Below are 25,002 nucleotides of genomic sequence, written 5' to 3'. Positions count from 1 at the left end.
TCTCTTTTCAATATTTTCCAAACATTTCTCTAGGTTTTAGTCTGTATGTTTTCTTTTGATTTATCTTCTAATTTATTAATCCTCTCTTCATCTGTGTCTAATCTGTTAAACATACTTGCTGAGTTCTTTATTTTGATTATTGTATTTTTAGTAATTTTTAACAATTAATAATCAGTTATTGTATTTAATAATTATTGTATCAATCTTTATTGGTATAACTGATGTATGATATAATCCACCTATTTAAAACGGACAATACACTGGTTTTTAGTACATTCACAGAGCTGTACAATTATTACCACAATCAAGTTTAGGACATTTTTGACTCCAAAAAGAAAGCCCATGCCCATTAGTAGGCTCTCCTCATCTTCTCCAAATACTCCTAGCCCTAGGCCCTACTATTTTGGTTTCTGTCTGTATGTATTTGCCTATTCTGGACATTTCATATGAATAGAATCATACACTATGTGGTCTTCTGTGACAATCCATTCACTTAGCATAATGTTTTCAAATTCATCTGTGCTGTAGCATATGTCAGTACTTAGTTCCTTTTAGTTGCTAAATAATATTCCATTGTGTGGCTATACATTTGGTTTATCTATCAGTTAATTGATTTTGGCTATTATAAATAATGTTGCTATGAACATTCACAGACAAGGTTTTGTATGAACATAACTTTCATTTCTCTTAGGTATATACCTAGGAGTGGGATTGCTGGGTCCTTTTTGTAGCTCTATGTATATTTAACTTTTGAGGAACTCCTGGACTGTTTTTCATAGAGACTGCCCTATTTATATCGCTATCAGTAGTATATGAGAATTCCAATTTCTCCACATCCTCACCAACACTTATTATTATCTGTATTTTTTATTATAGCCACCCTAGAGGGCGTGAAGTGGCAGTAGTATTTCATAGTTTAGAATTTCCTTTTCCTTTTTTTATAGTTTAAAAAGTTTTTTTTTTCCTGATTTATAGTTTTTTATAGTCCAGTTCTCTCCTGAAGTTCTCCATATGGCATCCAATTTCTTGAACACTTATTTTAAAATCTACATAGGATAATGCCAGTATATGAATCTCCTGTGTCTCTATCATATTTTTTCTTTTAGCTTTGGCCATGTCTCCTTTTTCTCAGTACACCTAGCCATTTTGGATTCAATGACAGATATTGTTATGAATAATCACAAAGTTTCAGAATAATTTTATTCTCTATAGAGGACTAAATATTACTTTTGACAAGCAGTGAGAGTAGGGGCAGATCACCGTATGCAAATATGTAATTGATTTTATTCAAAGCTTGGCTACAGGCTTCACGAGGGCTTGTTTTTTCTGATTTACTCTTACTCCTGTGGTAGGTTTCTGGGAGTTCCAATTTATAATAGGCTGGTGTATTTACCAGAGCCTGTCCTCCATGATTGGACTTTAACTCTAATTTTTGTCCCCATAAAATTGCCAGTGGCATTTTTTAATCTTTCGATCTTGCAGCTGACCTTTTCCACTCAGCCTCTATGGGGTCTGAGACACAGTACATCAGGTATACCTCTCTGTGTTTCTGTTCTCTCCGGAGTCATGGTTTCTCAAGTCTTCACTACTTTGGCAGTTCTCTGATGCTTCTTACACACATGAAACACAAAACTGTTTCTTTTTCTTTTCCTTCTTATTATTACTCAGCTTTTTACTCATTCTCAGCAGGGCAGTTGCTATATAACAAGCTAATCCATCATTACAGGAAGGCTTTTCATGCACCTGGATTCATTTTGGATTTTCTATTTTGTTCTATTAGTTTATCTAGTCATGCACCAATACCACCCCATTTGAATTATAAACTTTGTGATATAATTTTATATCTGATAGGGTTAGTGCATGCATAAACACTTGCATGCACAGACACACACATACACATTTTTTTTCAGTGTTTCCTAGCTATTCTTGTTTGCTTTCTTGTTCATTCATCCAAATAAACTGTATAATCAAGTTATTTAATTCCAGAAAAATTTGGTATTTGTATTAGGATCAGGTTAAATTTGTAAATTTATTTAGGAACAACTGACATCTTTTCAGCATTGAATCTATTCAAAAACATCTATTTAGGGATGCCTGGGTGACTCAGTCGGTTAGGTGGCTGCCTTCTGCTCAGGTTATGATCCCAGGTCCTGGGATTGAGTCCAACATCTGGCTCCCTACTCAGTGGGGAACCTGCTTCTCCCTCTGCCTGCTGCTGCCCCTGTTGTACTCTCTCTGTCTCTCTGTCAAATAAATAAATAAAATCTTTAAAAAACAAAAACAAACAAACCCCAAAACATCTGTTTAAGTCTCCTCTGTGTCCTCCAGGAGATATTATAACTTGCTTCACATAGATATTAGGTGTTGTTAAGGTTTTACTTAGATTTTTTTTCTGATATAAATGAAATTTTCTTTTCCATTCATCTTCTAATTGATTATTGTTCATATATGTGAAGAATATTGATTTGATTTTTGCATATTAATATTGTATCTTCCAACTTTACTGAATCCTTTCATTGTCTATATAGTTTTCCATCAATTATTTTGAATTTTTCAGAAAGATAGTATATACAAATAAAATAGTTTTAACCTTGTTCTTTCAAATTCTTATGTTTCTAACTGCTTTCTTGTTTAGTTGTCAAGACTGATTTCTAATTTCTGCAATATTAGCTTTTGATGGAGATAACTAGGCATATTGTCTTGTTCCTGGCTTTTGCAGCAAAGGGTCTAATGTATCTTCATTGGGAAGATACCGGTTTTGGGTTACATACCATTATATCATTTTAAAGAAGTATCTATTATAAGGATGTATCCATTAATGACTACTGAGTATTCTTTACATACATTTTGTTAAGCGCCTTTTGCCATTAAAGAACATTTTTGTATTATTTTTTTCTTCATAGCTCTATTAATTTGATGAATTCTATTTATTCTTTGCTGCAAAAGCCAAGAGAAAGACAATATGCCTTATATCTCCACCATAATCCAATATTGTAGAAGTTAATCTGTACAATTAAACATAAAAGCAATTAGAACATGAAAATTTCTTAAAATTTAATTATCTTTGTTTTTCTGAAATAAATTCCTGATGTTATGATGCATTATTTTTTAACTTTTGGCTAATGTTTTAAGAATTTTCCATACTTGTTCATAAATGGGAATAGGCTACAGTTTTGTGTTTTGTGCGATATTTTTAGGTTTTGACATCAATTCTATATTCATTATTTTCCGTGCTCTGGAATAGTTTAAATAGTATTTGTATGATCTGATCTTTAAAGGTTTGGTAAAACTTCACTATAGAACTATCTGTGGGAAGATTCTTTACATCTTTATTTCATTTTTTAAATTTGTTCTGTTTAGATTCTGTATGTTTACTAGGGTCAAATTTGGCAAATCATATTTTCCTAGAAAATTAGCTATTTCTTTTAGGGTTTCAAATGAATTTGTGTATTTCCACAAAGAGAATTTGTGTGGAGAAAAGTGTCTCTTGATTTAACTTCCTTTCTTTTGACAACTATCATTCTTCCCCCTTTGCTATTTCTTATTTTGTATATTATTTATTTCATATACTATTTTATTGTTTTGTATTTTCTCAATTTATGTAACTGATTTAATTGATTTTTAAAGAACCAATTTATTTATTCATAAGCTCTGTGGATTTCTTTTTGTTTACTTCTTTTTCTAACTCATTAATTTGTTCTTACCTTTAATTTCTTTTTTTTCTTTTAAATTTCATCTTCTTTCTAATTTTAATAACTTTTACCCCCACCTGGTATCTATAAGGCAATTAGCAAGTATTCTATTCCCATATACTCTTTTTTTCTGCCTCCATTTTTTTGTAGTTGCCATTTATTTCTATTGTGAGGACATATATTAAATATATACTATTCTACCACCTTTACATCTACCATCGACTCTACAGTTAAATATATTTAATGTCCTTATGGTGAACCTTCCCCAGTATTTCTCAGTTGTCTGAATTCATTCTCTAGTTGATCCTTCAGGAATATTCCTTGAGGTTTTGCATATTCATAGCCTCACTTAAGACAGATATACTTAAAGATAAGTTTAGGTAGGTACACATTTTTGGCTTCCATTATCTTCAAGTATTTTAAAAACAGTACCCCACAGTTTTTTGGCTTAAAATACTGCTATTGAAAAGTAAGTCAATTACATTATTTCCCTGTAACTTGGCTTTTCTATCTGGAGGTCCAAAGGATATATTCTTTCTCTTTGAAGCGAAGAGATTTTTAAAATATATCTTGTTATTAACTGCTGTGTGTTGATTTTTATATGGTACACCTTTTTAATATGTAGATTCAAATTTTGGATTTTGTCTGGAAAGCCTTATTAAATTATGGTTTTTATGTTTGTTCAGTTTCATTTCTTTAGTTTCCTCTTTGGGAATTACATTTAGACATGTGTTAAATCATTTTTTACATTCTGCTAAATCTATCAACTCTAAAACTCATTTTTTCAATTCCATTTGGTGTTTTTCATTTTTTCTTTTCCATTTTTCTATTTCACTTACTATAGTTTCATTAATGTCTATTAACTTTTTGTTCTTTCCAGTCTAGTCTTCTGAATTTTTTCTTCTATTCTTAATTGTTCATTGAGCTGTTTTTCACTTAATGTCCTCCTCTCAGCTAGTCTTTTTTATCTCTGAAACTTTTCTGATTGATTACACAACCTTTATAGTTTTTATTGTTTTCTTAATTTCCTTTAGCTAGTTTTGAGATATTAAGTCACAGTTCTCTTTGACCTTTTTTGCCATATTTTCTGATGTGTCTCCACTGTACACTGGCACATCATTCAGAGAACTAGTCTGTTTGCTTACAATATATTTTATATTGCAATTATTTTCTGCTGCTCATGCTTTACTGAGATGGGACCTCTTACTTTAGGAAGTTACTGTGTGGGGTGGTGGCAGAACAGGATAGCTTTCCTAGAGTCATGGCTCTAGAGCCCCCTCTTCTCTTTTTTTTTGCGAAGTACTTATAAGTAGGACCTCACTGTATCATCTACTTTCTCTGGTCCCCTTTCCTGTTTTGTATCTAGGACTTCTTTCCCTTTACCAATCATATAAATTTAAATTCTACTTTCAGTAGACTTTACTTAGTGTGGGATTCTGTTCTTCTAGAAGTTGTGATTGTGTATTTCTGGAAACTCTGGGAACTTGGACACACCAGCATAATATAATTTATACTTTAGTCTTTCTATGCTCATCTGTAGTTAAGTAGGAGCTGTTCAGCCCTTTCCCAGTTTTGATAGTTATTCTCAGACCATCCTGCTAGGTTTCTGCTCCAAGAACAGACTTTTCCTTAAGTAGGTAAGTACTTTTGGTGATTCTTTGTTTTCAGGCTCAAAGAAAATTAGAGATTCCTACTTTCTCCCCTCTGTTACTGCTAATAGTTGGTGCTTTTACTTACCAGCTCATATTCTAGAATTTGTAGGAATGATTTCACTTTTTGTTAAAGATGATGTCCATTTTACTGTTCTAGATTCTCTGACTGTTTGGTAAGGTGACTGGGAAGATTTAAAAATCTATGCTAATGTTGGCATGTTGCCCCAACTACAATCTAAACCACTTTCTTTACTTGGCTTTTGGGATTTTGGACTACCCTGCTTTTCTATCTCTCTTCAATAGTTTTGCCTGAGAATTATGTGCTGGATCTTCTTTCTTTTTTTCTTTCTTTCTTTCTTTCTTTCAAGATTTATTTATTTATTTTAGAGGGGAGGGAGGGGCAGAGTGAGAGGGAGAGAGAATCCAAGCAGACTCCCCACTGAGTGCGGAGACCTGTGCAGGCCTGAATCCCATGACCCTGAGATCACGACCATCTTCCCTCAAGCCAAAACCAAAGTCAGATGCCCAACTGACTGCGCCACCCAGGTGCCCCTCTTCTTTCTTTTTCTGACTTTTTGTTTAGTGCTTCAGGAGTCAGTCCTGGGATCTTTTCTCTATTTACTCCTCAGTGATCTCATCCAATCCCATGACTTTACTATCCATAGTCTGATGACTCCCCAATTTTTTTCCTATAGAAGCCTAAATTCTCTTAAACCCTAGACTCATGTCTGATTTTCTCCAAACCTCGCATTCAGTTCATTATCAAGAGCTAGCAACACTACTTTCAATATATATCTTGACTCTGTTCACCTCCATTATAACACCCACACTGAGCTACAATCATCACTAGCTGAGATTACTGCAATAACCAATTAACTGGGGTACTATGATTGCACTAACCTTCTCCCACCCCTTGGTTTATCTTCCACAAAATAGCCACTTACTCTTTAAAAATATAAATCAGATAATATCACCAGTGATTTCCTTTAACACTTGGAACAAAATCTGAAGCCTTTTATCCCAGTCTACAAGGTCCTATAGGGTTTGAACTCTAGTTTCCTCTGTGATCTCACTTCCTACTCTTCCTACTACTCTTCTTCCCACTAGGTTCTAGGCCATGCTGGCTTATACTTTCCCAAACACTCCACATGGCTCTGACCTCAGGGCTTCCATACTTGCTGACACATGTAACTTCACTGCTTTCCCTTTGGCTCTTTCCATGGCTCATTCACTTCATTCAACTCAAATAGCATCATATCAGAGACACCTCTCCAGAACATTCAATCAAAACAGTACTGCTATATTCCCCTACCACTTTGTCAATCTCTTCTTTGGTTTTCCCTGTATCCTTCTTTAGTTTTCTTTATATCGTAACACTTAACATTACTTGAAAGCATATTTTTATTGTTATCTCCCTCAGTAAAATGTAAGCACTGTAAACACACTGGCTTTTTCTGTTCTGTTGATTCCTATATTCCCAGAGCTCAGATCCATACCTTGTACCCAAGAGGTACTAAGTAAATATTTGTTGATTAAATTTATGAAGCATTTCTCAGTTATTATTTCTTATAGTATTAATTCTATAATTTCTTATAATTATTTCTTATAACTTGTTATAGTGCTTTCTATTATTAGGTGCTAAGTTCAAATTTAGTACTCTACCTTTGCTTTTATGTTTAAAAAAGATCTTTCTCACTTTTATTCTGTGCTTTTCTTCCAGTTCTTACAATTTAATTTTAATTTTTACTCATTAATCTGAGTAGAATTAATTTTTTTTATGGTATGAGGATAAATAACTTCATATTTACCTCCTACTTAGTATACGTTTATTAAATACCCTGTACTTGTTTAAAATACCACTTTTAGCACATACTAAGTATATGCACACATAGAATATTTTCATAAACTCCTCATATTGTTTTTACTTTAAATTTTAATACATTTTGATTTAAACATTCTAGGCATTTCTACAGAACTGCACTCTCTTTTCATATTGATAGAACTTGATTCTGCCAGCCATGGGGCAGGCATGGTTATTACAGGATCTGAAATTAAATGAAACCAATGTGTTTGGTCATGTAATGTTGCTGTCTCAAACAATGTGTTTTTGCATGTCATCAATAACTTGTTTCTACTATGTCTAAAACTCACAAGAAATGTATGAATATTGTAAGGAAGGGAGAAAGAAAGAGAAAACAAATCAGATTACAGAAAAATTTCTAGTCACTTGATTTTATCTAAAATATTCTATAATATTTTGACAAGATCTTATAGTTGCTTTCTTTCTGCCTTTTGACTGGCTAAATCACGGAATTGTATTAGAATTCCCACCTAATGGGTTCAAGGCCTATGTATCACACCCTCACCTTACAGCCCCCCCGTGCCCATTCACGTATGTACTCATTCATTCTCAGAAACATCTGTATTTCATAATACAAGTGGAGACCAGGCCTTTGCCCTGAGGGTTTACTATCTAGCAATGAAATCCATGTATTTAGCTTTCTAACCAAAATAATGCTTTCTCATTCAAGAGATGCACTTGTGCATCTGTTATTTATTTGGTATGCTTTCTCCCTCTCTATTACTCACTTCACAGTTTTGGTTTAGCAAATATATTGGGTGAAATGAGGAAAATTATGTAGACCAAAACAGTAGGAAGTGCTAAATTGTCATCAAATAGCCAAGTTCTGAGTTTACAAGTGAAAGGTATAGTCTGATACTCCAGCCACTTTGGGCTGGATCATACTAAGACTGCCATAATTTTGTTTCTAATAGACACATTTCTTTGATGTATGTGGAATCAAAATATTTATACCACCAGAATTCAAATAAAATTCACAATATTTGAAAACTATCGACCATGCCTGTGTGTTAATCTGTGGTTTAAAAGTTATATAAAATGTGATATTTTAATATAAATCACAGCTCTCAGGCAAGCACTCATTTTTAAAAAGGATGAGCTACCAGAAAAAAGACTAGGTACTAAAATTCTATATTCTGTCCCAACTGCTTTTTAAACTATCCATTGCTTGGAATATGTGTAAAGTCACCTATTAAAAATTGTGTCACTCTCAATGCCAAAGTTACGTGGAGTGAGCAGGTAAAGTAATCATTCCCAATTTTTTATTCTATAATTCACACACACACACCCCAAAACCCCGAAACAAGAACCACAACAAATTCACCTTTTCATGGTAGAATGTATTCTAGGTCATTGTCATGTAGCTTTAGGTTCACAACTTGATAAACCTAAATTTTCAGATAATGAAGGGAGATACTTGAAAGAACAGAAGGGAAGAAGGAGAAAAGAGATTCCCCCCCCCCCCCAAAAAAAATTCCTTGACAAGATGAACTTATGAAGGCCAAACGACTCAGCGACATCTTTACACTGAAAAATAGTTTTTGGTCCTAACCTTTTGCCTTCTTGCATTTCTCTACCTGTGCCCTAAACTATTGCTTTTCAGATTGACTCTTCTAGTTCCTCTTCCAGCCTTCCTTCCTTCTCTCCCTCTACCTCAGTAATGGATGAAACCTACCTTCAGTGACTCATGCTGGTTGCCCAGTCTTGGTCAAAGCCAAGCTTCTACAGCTTCACTGATCTCGGTATTCCTCTTGGACGGAATGATTTTCCATCCTAACTCTCTTCCTAACTATCCTCATCCTAAGGCTATGACCAAACAGATGGCGCTATAGACTTGGGAGCTCAACCGGAACATGCTGTGGCGATAAACCCAATGCATTTATCCATAATATCCTGCGAGAATCCAGCAACCGGATTCACTCCATGTACCTCACTGCTTTGAAGTGGATCATCATCTTAGATCCTTTTAATTATGTTTTGTGTTTTTTAGCTAAAGTTAAGGTATGTGTAAAATGGCAAAGCAATAGTTTTAAAATTAATAATTCATTTTCATCCCTCTAACTTGTGGAAAACACAGCAAGGGGGCTTCTGAGGCTGAGGGTAGAGGTGCTGAGAAGCACAGCTCCTGTCTCAAGTGGACAGCCATCCAAGACTAGGTATGTGTATGTGCAGGGAGCCAGTAATTTATAGGACATTTTAATATTCTTAAAGAACAGTTAAATGACTAAATCCCTAAACATACAGAATTTTTCCCCCTTTCTTTGCCCAGGAATCTGTTTTGGAAACCAATTCAATGATTACTACTAGGACATGGAATTTTGATATCCATTTGGTACCGATTTACACCAGTATTTTGAAGCTGCCAACAAGAAAGTCCAGAATTTCAGGCAGCCAAAATTCTGCAAGAGACAACTGTCTTTTATTTTATAGCTTATGAATTTGGGGCTTAATATGATTTTCCACTAACAAGTTCTGTACCCCCTCCAGAGTGCTAAAGCCGGTGTGTAGATCAGCAAAGTAACACAGAACATATGAGGCAAGTTAATATTAAACTTGAAGGAAAACTATACAAATTAAATTGTTTACTCAGGAAAAAAGCACTCTAGTTGAAAGGGCCGACATAGGATTGATTGCAAACACTTAGCCAGTGCGTTCACATTTTCAGTTTTAACTCCACTAGCAGCACTGTTTGGTGGTGGTGAGGCATTGGATACAGTATAATAAAGTCATCAATTAAAAATCCACCAGATATTAGTAAGGAAGAGCTCTAAATACCTCATGTCTTCTGTTTTTATTAAATGTCTAGAAAAATGCAGAATTGTGTCTAGAGTGGGTAACAAATCACAGGCCAATAACTCAGGGAAGAATTAGATGGATGACTCTTTTTTAAACATAAGTAAAATGAAGAACTTGTTTAATTAAAAACAACAAAATGTTTTTGGTTCCTAGTAATAAATCTCTTGCAAAACAAGACTTCCATATATAATTAGGACAAAAAAATTAGTACAGGTTTTCTTTTGTATGCTCAAAGTAATTTTTTGAAGGTAGTCAAAGAGAACAAATACTGGAACACTGAAATGATTAATTTCTTTAGAAAAACCATGAAATCTTCTTCCCTGTATGCCATGAAGAAAAGGAGAGACATGCATCCATCTTTTAATATTTAAGTGTTCCATGACTAAATGACTTTCCCTAGAATTCTAGGCTCGTCAAAAGCCTTCATGTTTCATATAATTTCTGATGTGGTTTTATATGCTTGTTCCCACTCTAAGAATCAGCAGATATATAATTAATAAAATCAGCATAGGAAGCCTTAGAATTATTTATCTACAAAACCAGATATCAAACATGGCATCTTGCAATGTTTTCTAGTTAAGAGAAATTAGGTACCTCACATAATTTTACAGATGAGGCCTATTGAAAAAAATAAAGGAAATATTTCTACAGCAGAAGCTCACACTAACTAAAGAAAACCATATTAGATGCCTTCTAGACTTGACATTAGAATCCTAAACTCTTATCCCAAAGCAAGGCCATGTTGCCTACCATGGATGACTTCTTTTTTTTTTTTTTTTTTTAAAGATTTTATTTATTTATTTGAGAGAGAGAATGAGACAGAGAGCATGAGAGGGGGGAGGGTCAGAGAGAGAGGCAGACTCCCTGCTGAGCAGGGAGCCCGACGTGGGACTCGATCCCGGGACTCCAGGATCATGACCTGAGCCGAAGGCAGTCGCTTAACCAACTGAGCCACCCAGGCGCCCACCATGGATGACTTCTGAACCATCAGCAGCATCATGCCCTCTGCTTTTCTGGAAGGGATAAGAATCTTTGATGGATTCTCAGGCTCACCAGAGAGAAGGATATAGCATTATATGTAAGCACCACACAACACCACTATATACCTGAAACAGTAGCTGGACAAAACAATTATTTTAACCATGTTGTCAAATTGCTCCATCTAATGACAGTTAAAACTAAAGGTGAGTATGAACAGATGGAAGAGAGACTTCTGACATCCATTCTTAACTTTTATAGTAGAAATATTTATATAAAAAATCTTCAATTAAAAATATAGTGCTAAATTACTCTATGGAATTTATTATTAGCTAATAACATAATTTTATCTAGGCAAACTTTTAAAAGTGAGGTTGAATGGATAAATTATTTTACACCCAAAGTTACTGTATCTAGAAGAAAATAAAATGAAGAATATCTACAAATTAATCTTTAAAATTTAATTTCTATACCTGTACCATGTTATAAGACAGAGCATTGAAAAAAAAAAATCATCATTCTCTTTGTAAAGAAGGCCAAGCAAATATGTCTTGGGTGGCAGTCAACCATATACTTAATTGCTTCTAACAATCCTGGCCCTCTATCAAGACCATGCATTTCTGGTTCACTTAATCAGGAATAATTTTCTTATTTGGCAGAGTTATGACAAATTTCATTCTTAATTTCTCATTAGATGTCCAAAAGACACCATATTAAAATTCAAATTATGGCAAAACTCCCTAAATGAGGTTGGGGAAAGGAGAGAAATACAACTCTAAACATACTAGATCTACAGAAAATGACTTCATTTTAACATTTAAATTTATCGTTCCCCATTTCCCCTCTCCATTATTTTCTGTCCTACATTCATTCCTTATTCAGTCTTAACTAATCTATTTTAAGTATAGCAGTGTAATCAGCAGTAATGTGACCGGACTGCACTATACTTATTTTCCATTTATTTTCATAGAAACATTTTGGCAGTCAGTCTAGCTCATGGTGTTCTTTGGAGATTTAATCATACAGAAAACCAGGTACGACAGAATATACACTACTTTTATATACAAACTTGAGTCCTGAGAGCAAAACAGAAAGGTTAAAAGAGGGGGGTAACTTCTCATTAAGGCTGGAAGAAATTTGAGAAACTTAAATGAGGAGATTCTGCAAACCCTGACTGTATTTTAACCAATCTTGAAGAGCTAGCTTAAGAATGTCTTGTTCAACCGTTCATGACCGATGGTGACATCACAATCAGGTTATATTTGAACTTCATCTTCTGCTTTAAGTTCACGGCATGTACCACTCAGATGTGTTCCCGACGATTCCCCACGTGACGACCGTGGGGTCACAGCAGGGGTCTTTGCAGTCAGCAGGAAAAGAGATGGAGAAAAGCTGGGAGTCATGGCTTCAGGCAGAGAACTGAGATGGTAGGGAAGGGGGGAGTGTGGGTATTTGTGAAGCACTTGCCCCGGGGTTCTGGCTGGCATTCTTGGTGGAACTGCTTTAAGCCCGGGCTGGGCTACTGCGGTAATCAAAGGTGGTGGGAAAACCAAAGACTTCTCTTTAGGAATGCCAGATGTCTGTAAATGTTGGTCCTTTAGTTTTGCAATATCGTTAAATACCGAGGCGAGAGGTTGGAACTTGGGTTCCCAACTGAGGAGATAATCCCAGTGGTAGTTGCCTCTCACATCGTGATTAGGGGTTCTCTGGGGGGAAAGAGCCACACACCTTGCTTCCTGATCCCCTGAAATAAAGACGGACTCTCTCCTGACATCAGCCTGGATGCTCTCTTTTACCTCTCTCTTCTTTAGTGTCTGGGGTAACACATTATTTTGAACATAGGTTGTGCCACAGCCTTCTCGATCTTCTTCCCCAAATGCATGGCTGGTTTCTGCTGTTTCAGCAGTGACCACCACATCGGTTTCTCCAGACAAGCAGGAGAGCTGGTCCGAGTCCCTTGGGATTCCAGAGTCTGGGACCCTGGACTCCCGGTCACTCAGAGCTGAGCCAGCGTCCTTTCTGTAAGGATGCTCGTTTATCCTCTGGATTTCCTTATCTTCTGCAGTTTCTCCTTCCACAGAGCAGTGGCCACTGGAGTTTGAGTGCCTGTACAAATTCACAATGTCCTTCTCCATGAGACTTATTAAGCTCAACCACTCAGGCAGGGAGTCCGCGGGCACCACCGCGTTATTGTCCTCGTTAGTCTTCTGGAAGGGCTTGAGCATGCTGCCCTCTGTGGTCAGTCTCAAACTGATATCTAAGGTGGACGATGTTTTCTTGTCTTCATAATTGTTGGCTGCGTCTTTTTGTTTATGTCTTAAAATCAGTACAATTAGAATGAAGATGAGTGTCAGAAACACTAAAAAGGAGACCGTGAGGCTGATTGAAAAGCCGCTGCCAGATACTCCTGAGTATTGTCCTTCTGAGAAAGAAGACATGTTCACAAAAACAGTGCAGAATGTAAACTTGGAGTCCGGTTTGGGGCTACGAGCGATGATTTTCATTTCAATGGTGTCTTGTTCACGGAACTGACTTCTTATTAGGGGAGGTGCTCTAGTCAAATAGATGTTTCCGTTCGTTTTATTCACTAAAAAGAAAGGAGATGGAACGTCCAAAGAGTACAGAACAACTCCATCAATACCCGCGTCTGCATCTGACGCTTCCACTCTGCCGATCAGCTGTCTCACTTTATTCTTCTCTGGAAGGTTGAAAAAATACTCCTCTTGAGTAAACATGGGTTCAAACTCATCTATCCCTTCAATATCCAGCCAAACCGTTAAAGTGGCTGTTGAGTCACCTTTGTCTTTTGCCTGCACTGTGAGGCAGTATTTATTGTCATTTTCATAGTCAAGGACTTGCTGAGTGTGAATATCCCCTGTTAAAGGGTCAATGAGGAAGGGGTCATGATCACGAGGCATCCCGTGAGTGACCGAACAGGGCGACAACACAGAATAGGTCAGTTCTCCATAAGGACCTGCGTCAAAATCCAGAGCATTTACGGAACATATGGTGGAGAAAACAGGCACATTTTCAGGAACAACACAATTTAAGCTCGAGAACATAAACTGAGGTGCATGGTCATTATCATCCAGGACATTGATAAGCACAACTGCAAACGAAAAATGCTTCTTTTCTTCATCTGAAGCTTGAACGGTTAAAGTGAATTTTGTCGTTTCTTCATAATCCAGAAGTTTAATCAAATAAAGAACTCCAGTTTTTTCTTCCAAGTGAAAATGCCCCTCTTCATTTCCAGAGATGATGTGGTAGATGATTTCTGCATGTGAACCCACATCACGGTCATGTGCAGAGACCACAGTGATGTGACTCCCCAGAGGGGTACTTTCCTTGACATGGGTGTGATATTTCAGACTGTTGAATTTAGGAGGATTATCATTGACATCCAGTACTTCTATTGCTACAGTGGCTGTGGAGCTCAATGGAGGGAAGCCGTGGTCAGATGCCAGAATGACAAGCTTATGACCATTAGCTGCTTCTCTATCCAGACTGTGAAGCAACACCAGGTAACCAACTTGCTTATAAGGATATTCTGAATGAATGAAACTAGTTTCCACATGGAAATTGTTCTGTGAATTACCACTGATGATGGAATAATCAACATGTGTGTTTTCACGGGTCCAGTCATGGTCAATGGTTGAAAATGTGACAAGCGTGCCTCCAACTTGAGCATCTTCCCTCAAGCTGAGATTATAATATTCTACTGCAAACTCAGGAGCATAATTGTTCATATCTTGTATTTCTATCTCTACTAAGGTGAGAGCCCTCAGGTCAGGAATTCCACCATCACTGGCTTCAACAAGAAACTGAACTGTTGATTTTTTGTCCAGCAGTAATACAGGATTGATAGTAAATATTGTGCCTGAAAAACAAGACATAGCATTTTAATGCTGTGAAATTAAATTTTCAGGATCCAGTTGTCAGCAAACATTTACCAAATATTTACTAATAGGTTTAGTTATTTGCTAGATTTGTTATTTAAGTTACAACCAAGAGTAAATCCAAATAGAAATTTCAAATTTTTTATATTTATGCTTTTGTAACACTTAAGATCCAGAAGTAATACTCCTGGCATTCACTCTAGTAAATATATGAACCACTTGAAGATGACTTTGCTGAAATGTCTCTTAACTTTATTTTTGTATAATAAGCTGCCCCATTATCTTTTTTTTTTAAGAAAATGTATTCTTATTTGAAAAATCTGTATCCCATTCTACTATCCATCGACACATGTATAGGGACATTCTAGTATAAAGATATTGATTCTGGAAATACTGGTTGACATTCACTCTAGTCAAATGAAGGTAGTATATATAATAATGCCGAGTTACAACTATTGATAATTTATGGAGGTGTTTTTCCTAAAGCTCTTCATTAATTCAGCACGTGGATTTCCCTTAAATGAAATACATTTAATACATTTTATTATTTTTAATATAGACAAATGTAATTAGAGTCTCACCATGAACTAAATTGATCTGATAGCATTTAATGTTTTTTAAAGATTTATTTTCAGAGAGAGAGGGAGAAAGGGAGGGGGGAGGGGCAGAAGGGGAGAGAATCTCAAGCAGACTCCACACTGAGCAGAGAGCCCAATGTGGGCTCGATCTCACGACCCTGAGACTGTGACCTGAGCTGAAATCAAGAGTTGGACTCAACTGACTGCACCATCCAGGTACCCCTATTTAATGTCTTAAAAACATTCTAATCAATATCTCATTGCAAAGCTTGTTGATAACGCATGTCAAGCAAAGTGTTGCTAGGATTAAGTGCTCAGAGGGACTACCTCACACACTGTGATGTGCTGTGGCCAGGATAGCAGTTGATATCATCTGAGCACTGTGCATCTCCAACCCCCGGTCCCCCCCAGAGAGCCAAATTTCTGACATGTTTATATCCATACAGTAGCATTCACCCACAGGCTGTGTGGCAACATGACCTACTTCTCCCTTTTGTAACACACCATGGGCCTCATACCAGTATTTTGTGATTAAATTCTTCCTTGGGGCAATCCTGAGGTTAATTTTTTTTATTATTATTGAGATATAATTAGTATATAACATTGTGTTGGTTTCAGGTGTACAATCTAATGATTTGATATCTGTATATATTGCAAAGTGATCCCCACAGTAAGTCTACTTACCATCTGTCATCCTGAGGTTCATTTTTAAATCAGCTCTCACTAATGAAATAATGCAATGGCATGTAGAAATGGGGAACACATGGTGTAACATGTCCCAGGCCCTGTTCTTTTCCAGAGTGTGCTCTGCTAGGGACAGTGCTTTGCTAATCATAATATCATATCAAATTTAACTTTTACTATCTACGCATTGTTATGCTTTCTCTATACAATTCTTAACTGTTTTAATCTGAAATCACTTGCCTGAATGCATTTCATGACCACAAATGACTTGCTGTCTGATAAAAATATAAAGAGCTTTGGAAGGCATCAAATAAACTGGAATACCACAATGATTGTTCTCAGTAGAGATGCTCGAATAATTTTCCTTGTTCAGTTTTTTGTCCTTATTGAATGTATTATGCTATTACTGAACTTAATGTACTTGGCGTGGAAAAAAAGCTTCCACACTCTCATAACACGAAGTCCTCAGTACTAAATGGATCCCTTCGCTTTCATTTTAATGCTTGTTGAGGCCTGGGATAATTACTTAAATTGTCCTTGGTTGGACTGATGAGCTGGGTGTTTACTACATTGGGGTCTCTGAAGTTCTGCACATTTGCCAGCATGTAATCAATTCCTTTTGCTTTCCAGCCATTGAGATGTTGGAGAAGAGAAATAACACCAGGATTTGCTACCACAACATTTGATGTGAAGAGAAATAAGAAGGGTGGCATCTATAATACCAGGGGGGTGAGTTGGAAACATTTTAGGAGCATTTGGAAAAGATTATTTCAGGCTTCTACACTGTAACTCAAACCTATGAATGCTAAAGCCACAATAAATAACTCACCATTCATTGGATCGATTGAAAATTCCTTAGAAGAGGAAAGGATTCTGTAAGAAATGTTCTCATTGCTTTCTAGGTCTGTGGCTGCCACGGTCAGCACTGAGTACCCCACAGGCACCGATTCAGGAAGAGTGACCTGAAGGAAAAAGAGAGAAATGAGCCTTGTACTTACAGGCTGGAGATATTTTCATGAACAGGGCCAGAAAGTAAAATCATTGCATCCATTTTGCTTATGGAAAACACACATAGTAATCTATAGAGTTAATATATTAAGAACATTATTTTGTAGTCCCAGAATTCAGAAAAACAAAATTTAAAAATTTCATTTAGTTTTGATTGCTTCTTATGAAAAAAAGAAGTCCTTCTAAATTATTTCTGCTTGGTAGAGGATAGTTAATAAAACCACTACTGTAGTATTACATACAGAAGATCATTATTTAGGTTAGCTTCCCTTCTGTGTTTGTGTTTAAACCATGCATTTGCTACATTCAGAAGTCCTGAAGCCCATTTCCAAGTGCTTAGTTGAATGCTATTATTGTCCTTACGTCTATAAACATACACTAAGCTCTAAAAAAATAAAATTTCCACTTCACAGTTTTGTTCATGACTTGTTTCTGCAAAATGTTCATCAGTGTATTCCAAAAATATTCCTAGGAAAGAAAGAGTTTTCCCAAATTAAGTGCCGATAATCCAAACCACCGTATTGTTTGGTACCTCTGCAAATACTAGGCCAGTTCTGATTGTTATGAACAACTGGACTCCAATCCCTACAAACTAAAAAAAGAAAAAATGATGCTATACATCCATAAGAAACTGAGTTGGATGAGCTCCTTAATTCCGTGTGTACATACCATAGCTTCCAGGATATTGAATATACAACCCTCAGGATCAACTAAGGCACTAAAACCTGTGGATACTGTCTGCCTAAATCAGTTTGTCAACACTGGTAAGCTTACATCATTCCCTTTTCTTTTCCACTTTGGCTCTGTTTTCAGCATCTCCTTACATTATTTACCTGGTAAGAATCTTGAGAAAATACAGGTGGGTTATCATTGACATCCACCACACGGACAATGAGCGTTCCCTCTGTTTCATGCACAGTATCCGAAATTTGGATGAACAGCTCATATTCGGTAGCTTCTTCAAAATCCAGCGTTTTCACTAGCACCACTGCTCCAGTATTCTGATCAATAGCAAACTTGATTCCAGGATTACTCTCTTTGGCGAAATTGAAGATGAAAGCTGGATTCAAATCCACATCATGAACTGATATCTGAGTCACAACTATACCAGGCAAAGAATCTGCAATAGTCATGACCAATGTCAGCCTCCATTAAAATTCATCCTTTGAAATACTTTTCTTTGATAGTTCAATCCAAACATTTTAACTTTAAGTCCAACATGATTTGCTGTTTCTTGGCATGATTTCCCATACAAAGCTCATTACGAGCCGAACAAAAACTCTGAAGAATTTATGAGCCCAATAAAGTGAAAATTTACCACTGAGTAGGGAATTGAGGAGGTAGAGTAAATTCGATTTTTATATTGCATTTTTTTATCATATGCGTGCAACACAATTCCGGGACCAAGAAACATTCTCAGCCACATATTTGTCTTACGTAGTTTCTGTATTAAAATCATATATTCATGGGTGATATGGGTGGGAAGAAAGTTCTTACTCAAAACAGTAATACAAAGCATACGATTTTGGAACGTAAGCAAAATTTCAATGACACTGCATCTGTTCTTTAGTCTAAACTTCATAAAAGGGACCTCGTTTTTAAGCTTACAAGTACGGTACAGGTAGAAAGAAGATGCCAAGATACTCAGAATAGTTCCCCTATATATGAGACTCATGTAATTTTCATATTTCAGGCTTGAACATTCTGGGTGTGCATCGACCACTCCTTACCCTATTCAGTATATGCTTTGATTTTTGCCATTTGTTCTGGTGACGTGTTTATCATGGGCACATTGCTGCATTTTGATGCTAATGAACATGCTTAAGAATAGTACCTTCAGTAAAAACAAATGGAAGTATATCAAATAGGTGAGAGGCAGAACTGGAGAATTTTTTCTTTGTAGAATATTTTAGAGTGTTTGTAGGTATCCCTATACATCTACAAATATATCCCTCTGTGAGTGGTAATTTGTTTGGAAACTGAACATCCTAAAATGTTAGTAACATCTTAGGAGTCAGGTGGATACTAAGAGTGAAAGGAGAGAGGCAAGAGAGGGGCCAGCACTTTTTGCAATTTCAATGATAGAGTTGGGTTGGATTTACCAGTCCAGCTGCTGACCGTGGACAAACTTTAAGATTGCAGACTATGGAGTCATAGAACCCAGGGACCCAAACAATTGGGATTAATTAGCAGATCATGTAAAATTTTGTATTTTCTACCTCTACCATTATTGTGGGTAAAATTTTTCTTGCAATGCTGACGGTGAGTTTGCACTAAAGGAAAGTGATGACTCTGTGCAATGAGCATCCCATCACTTATCACTTGCCATTCGTATACTGCAAAGCCTGACAAAATTTCAGTCTAAGGACATTGCTTCTTCTCAGAGGAGCTCTAGAATGACCATCATAGTCAACAAAGTGTGCTTCTTCATGGAGTAGATTTTGGTTTTGAGAAATATGGACACGCACAAAAGCAGCTGTGTGGAATGGCAGGTTGAGCCTGGGGACTTAAAGGCAAATCCCAGCCTCAACATCTAACGTCTTTGACATTTGATATTTAACTTCGGGCCATCCATTTTCTATTCTGTAAGATGAAGACAGAAGCTGTCCACGTTGCACGGTTCCTGCGGATTAGCACTCATACTGATTAGAATGCCTGGCTGGTAGATGATATTACACAAGTGAAAACCATGATTCCAAATCGGCACACTTACTTTCTGCAATTTCCACTGCTTCAGAAGGGAGAAAAGCCGGGGCATTGTCATTTATATCAGTCACCTGTATCTTGATGACACTTGTACCAGAAAGCCTGGGCGTCCCTTTATCTGTGGCTTGCACAATCAAGCTGGTTTGGAAAAGAATCAAGAAATGTAATCCATTATCCAGAGAACTAGAAAAACAACATAACTATCAAATATCCCATTGAAAACTTAAAAAATGAGCTGACGAGCTGCTTTTATTTTCCCCCTAGCTTTTTCTAAACGGCCTCATTTAAAAATTTATTTCATCAGAATGGTAGCCTGGGGGTGCCTGGGTGGCTCAGTCAGTTAAGCGGCTGCCTTCGGCTCAGGTCATGATCCCAGGGTCCTGGGATCGAGCCCCGTGTTGAACTCCCTGCTCAACAGGGAGTCTGCTTCTCCCTCTGCTCCTCACCCCTGGCTTGTGTGTGCACTCTCTCTCTCAAATAAATAAATAAAATCTTAAAAAAAAAAAAAAGAATGGTAGCCTGGAATTTATTTATTTTTGACTGGTTTAGAGCATCAAATCCAGCAAGCGACCAGGGATCACGTGGCATTTACAAATGAGCCTTTTCTGGAGACAGACTGTAGAATTCAGTCCTTTCCTACCAAGGACAACCTAAAAAGTACAAACACCAATACATGTTCTTTGGGTAAGTAGACACCCTCCACCCTACCATGCATGGCCTGGATATTACTACATATTTCCATTTTACTGTACCACAAAGATAGAGCCACTAAGAGATTGCTTTGTACTGATATTTTTTTAAATCCAGATTCAAAATCAATAGCAACTGTAGAATTAAGAGAGGATGCTGCATGATTAATACAGGTACAAAAATGCATGGTTGGCTAGAACTACAGAGTAGGGGGGAAAGTCTATGATCCGAAAGAATTTATGTGCAGTGATTTCATCTCTCTTAGATGATGGTACAACTATCTCCAGCAACTAAATTCAAAACCTTCTTAGTGCCTTCAACTTCTCCATTTCTGTCACCAATCTTCCAAAACCCAACTCATTGTGAGTCTTAAGGATTTTACCTTCTCAATATCACTTGGATCAGTGTTCCCAACTGTTTCAGTCCTGCCTTCAGAGCCTCAGGTAGGCTGACCAGCCTTCTTGCTTTGCCCGGGACTGAACGGTTTCCTGGGACATGGGACTTTCGGGTTTTTGTTTTTGTTTTTTAAAAAAAACCAGGACAGTCCCCGGCAAACCAGGACAAGTTGGTCTCTGTAGCCTCATCCCCTCATCATCTTGACCTGGAATGTTCCATCTTCATTATAGCCTTTCCCATCTGGAGTACTTGTTTGTCCACCAATCTCCCTACTGCAAGTCTCATCTGCCCCTGTCGATCCCCCACACTGCCACTCAACTGCTCCATCCAACATCCTGAATTGAAAACCTGACTTCCCTATTGAAAACTTTTCCTTGGCTCTTCATGTCTACAAGAGGTAGTCCAGGCCTTGAGCACATACACATGACCTCCAGTGTCTTGGCTTCTGCCTGGAATTACTGTCCCTATACTACCCTCTTGATCTTCCAAAGCTCACATCTCTGGGAAGCTCTCCCTGACTTCCGGTCTGATTCAGATGCCCCTTTCTCAATCCCACAGCACCCTGTACATTCTTCTGACACAGCAGTCATCACCCTTTGTTCTTACTGACTGATTATCTGCCTCTCCTGTTTATTGAGAGCAGGTGAGCTCTGTATCTTACTTGATTTTTAAAAAAATGTATGTTGAGGGCTGGTTTCTCAAGATTTGTCTAAGATTATGAATGTACTGTATGACAGAGCCAGGATTCAAGCCCAGGTGTTGGCTAACTGGAAAGCCTGTGTCTACTGTCTGAGCTCCACTGTATATTTTCAACAAGGATATATATTACTGTGCATCTATCATGCCCTAATGTATAACCATTAGCTTTTCGCTCTGCTCTAAACACTATGAATTCCAGGAGGGTAGTTGAGGAATGATGTAAATTGCCCATCAGAAGATAATCTTTACCTCAAAATTGGTGTTAGTCTTAGCATGTGGTTGATACTACCCTTTAAGAAACTGAGTCTTGGAAGTTGACACATTTCCACTTTCTTTTTCCTTAGCTTACCTGATGAGTGGTCTATCTTTCCAATCTTACATTTTAAAATGATGTAAAATAAGCATCAACTCTTTCTTGGCTTAAATCCCACTTTATAGCAAATAATCCCTGTTTATCTACTGTTCATGGAGCACACAGGCTGCCTTCTATGCTATCAGAGCTGGGACATCAGTAAAACAACTACTTGAATTTCACACTTCTGGAGCTTAAGAATCATTCCATGTGGAAAGTTTGTTTTGTTAGCATGAACATAAGTCAGGTACATATGGAAATATTTTACTAAAAATAAACAAATCATAATGTTCTCTCCCTCTGTGGCCCGCCCTTCCCCAGTGTCACACTAAAAGCTCAGTCAAGACATCAAATTTATGGCTCTGTCAATTCTTCGGCTATAGCTGCAACCGCCCTGATTTTTACAACGTTACAGTGTCAGGGGTTCCATATAATGTCTAAGTCAACTTAAAAAACATGAGAATCTTTGATACGGAGTAAAATGTACAATTCAGTTTCAAAATAAAAAGACGAGTAAACAGTTCCTCAATAGCTTGAAGAACAGATGGAAAATTATGAAGGCAGATCCACCAAGATTCTACACATAACTTCTGTGAGACCTCAAGTTTTCTATGATGGCTCCTTGGCAGTCTTTGTAAAACTATTGGTTGTAACCAGTCCAACCGGCTCCAGGTTTCAGAACGGCTGCCTTGATTATTACATCAGCAGAGATTATAAATGAAACTGACCAGATTTAGAACCGGTCCGTTCTAACACAGAGCATATTTCTCCTATTCTACCAACCACAGGAAGCTTCTTTCATCACCTTAAACTTTAGATGGGACCTTGACCAGGCAGTATCCTTTCTGATTGCTTTAACAAATACTGAAGGTGGAAGGGAATTTTTCAAAACTCCCTCTCCACAGTATCTTAAATGTCTACCCAGAATTCCATGTTCTTTCTGAAATTCTAAGTAAAACAAACATATCAGCCAACATCAGAAACACCAATGAAGAGAAGAGCTATGACTTCTGGTTTTAACTACACAAGTTTTATCTCTTCTTCCTCCTGAGATTCTATGATAATGATAGCAAAAGAATTTAAAATAAGGTATATGTCCATAAGGCTAACAGTAAAGCGGAGAAGATTTTGGTGGGTAGAGGTGGTGAGAAGTTCCAACAAATTTCTGGAAAATGCAAGCAGATTTGGGAGTGGCTACAGATAAGTGGTTAACAGGAAACCACAGATTGAAATATATCTGGAGGGAGATAAGGATGAGTGGGGAACAGATTTGCCCCCACATAACCAATGACAGACACAAGACACGACAAGGGGTGGGGTGAGATATTGAGGTAAAAATAGCTTGGTGATTATTTTAAACTCAAAACACAGAATAATCAAGTCCCCTTGCCCATTGCTCTTCACTCCCAGGCAAAAGAATGTCTGATTTTCATCTTCAGAGTAAATAATATTGAGGGTCTGCCCCTGGAGAAATATTGTCATTTGTATGTCATCCTGCAAAGTAGTCAACTTCCTCTCTGGTTCATCTGAAAGTGAAGCGTGCTGGTTGATAAGCTCTGCCAGTCCACTCAGAGATTCTGAGGACTTTGCTCTTGCCTCACTCAGAAGCGAGGATCGTTAGTTACTTACAGAAAGTCTCCAACATGAAAAAGAGTGTAGAACAGATGAGGAGAAGAAATAAACCTGAAAGAAACAGAGATCTTGAAAAAACAGTTCTAATTAATGTCTTTGGGGAGCTATCAGAAGTCAATGCAGGCATGAAACAAGAACAAGATGCTATGGAAAAGCAGAAAGATCAAGAAAGAGCTTGTGGAAATAAGAAATGTGTATATAAAATCTCCTTAAACTCCTTAAAATAAGGAACACTTCTAGTGGATTCTAATCCAAACACATTGTGAAACCCTTTTCTTTTATGGAGTCCAACCTCTCCCTGTGGTTTCCATGACCATCTTTTCCAGGTTCTGTTCCTTTTCTTCCCTGAATCTATTCTGCTGGCTTCTATTTGTCTGCCTGATCCTCAAGTAGTGATAATCCCCCAAATTCTCATCTTGCGGACTTTCCCTAGGTAATTCCATTTTACATATTTTCCCTGGATGAATCTGAAATCTAAATCTTGGATGAAGACCTCTTTCCCAGGCTCCAGATCAGTATTTTAATCGCCGAAGGAATGTCTGAACTTTTGTTCTTGCACTAGCCCTTGAAACTCAAAATGCCCAGAAAAAAGCCCAATCCCAATCCCCATTCCAACCCCAATGCCAGTTCCTGCTTTTCCTATGAAGAAATTTCAGAATCACTTTCTATCTCTTTCCTTGTTGAAGAAATTCAACTGTTGACCATGTTCCTATGGATTCCATATCTGAATCAATTAGTAAGTATGTTCCCTCCTACCATCCCCACTGCTTTATCCTCATTAGCAGATCTTTCACAGCCATTGTCTAGCTTAACTTATCTGTCTGATGCTGGTCCTCCTCTGTCTTGCAATGTATCTGTTACCAGATGTCTTTTAAAAATAAAGATCTGACCATGCACTGACTTGCTTAGACTTTTATATGCCCTACTGAATCAAGCACAATTTCCATTATATGGGATATGAAGTCCCTCAAAACTTGCCTGAGATCTACCAGCCTCTTTTTTTTTTATTTTGTTTTGTTTTTCAGATCATCGTAAGTTTGTTTCTAATTTTACTAAGGTATAATTGACGTACACCACTGTGTAAATTTAAGGTGTATAACATAATGATTTGATATCCATCATTTCATACAGATACAAAAAAAGAGAAATGATTTTTTTCTTGTGATGAAATCTCTTGAAACTACTCTTTTTAAAAGATTTTATTTATTTATTTGAGGAAGAGAGAGAGAGCATGAGCAGGGAGGGCAGAGGGAGAGGGAGAAGCAGGCTTCTCACTGAGCAGGGAACCCGGTGTGGGGTTAGATCCCAGGACCCTGGGATCATGACCTGAGCTGAAGGCAGATGCCTAACTGACTGAGCCACCCAGGCACCCCTTAAAACTT

General features: G+C 37.2%; 1 protein-coding gene across 1 annotated transcript in view; it reads right to left on the bottom strand.

The window, feature by feature from the left end:
* Positions 1-12,235: 12,235 nt before the first annotated feature.
* Positions 12,236-25,002, bottom strand: part of DCHS2 (dachsous cadherin-related 2) — a 301,078-nt gene continuing 288,311 nt past the window's right edge. Inside the window, exons 18-21 of the mRNA XM_044913075.1 lie at positions 19,859-19,989; positions 17,979-18,265; positions 16,967-17,099; positions 12,236-14,856 (exon numbers count right to left, since the gene is read on the bottom strand). Coding sequence (XP_044769010.1) covers positions 12,236-14,856; positions 16,967-17,099; positions 17,979-18,265; positions 19,859-19,989 — 3,172 coding nt within the window. The remainder of the gene's footprint in view (positions 14,857-16,966; positions 17,100-17,978; positions 18,266-19,858; positions 19,990-25,002) is intronic.

Source organism: Neomonachus schauinslandi, chromosome 2, assembly GCF_002201575.2.
Source record: "Neomonachus schauinslandi chromosome 2, ASM220157v2, whole genome shotgun sequence".
NCBI classification, from domain to species: domain Eukaryota; kingdom Metazoa; phylum Chordata; class Mammalia; order Carnivora; family Phocidae; genus Neomonachus; species Neomonachus schauinslandi.
The sequence above is the reverse complement of the archived record's forward strand: the minus strand, read 5'-3'. Positions and strand labels throughout refer to the sequence as shown.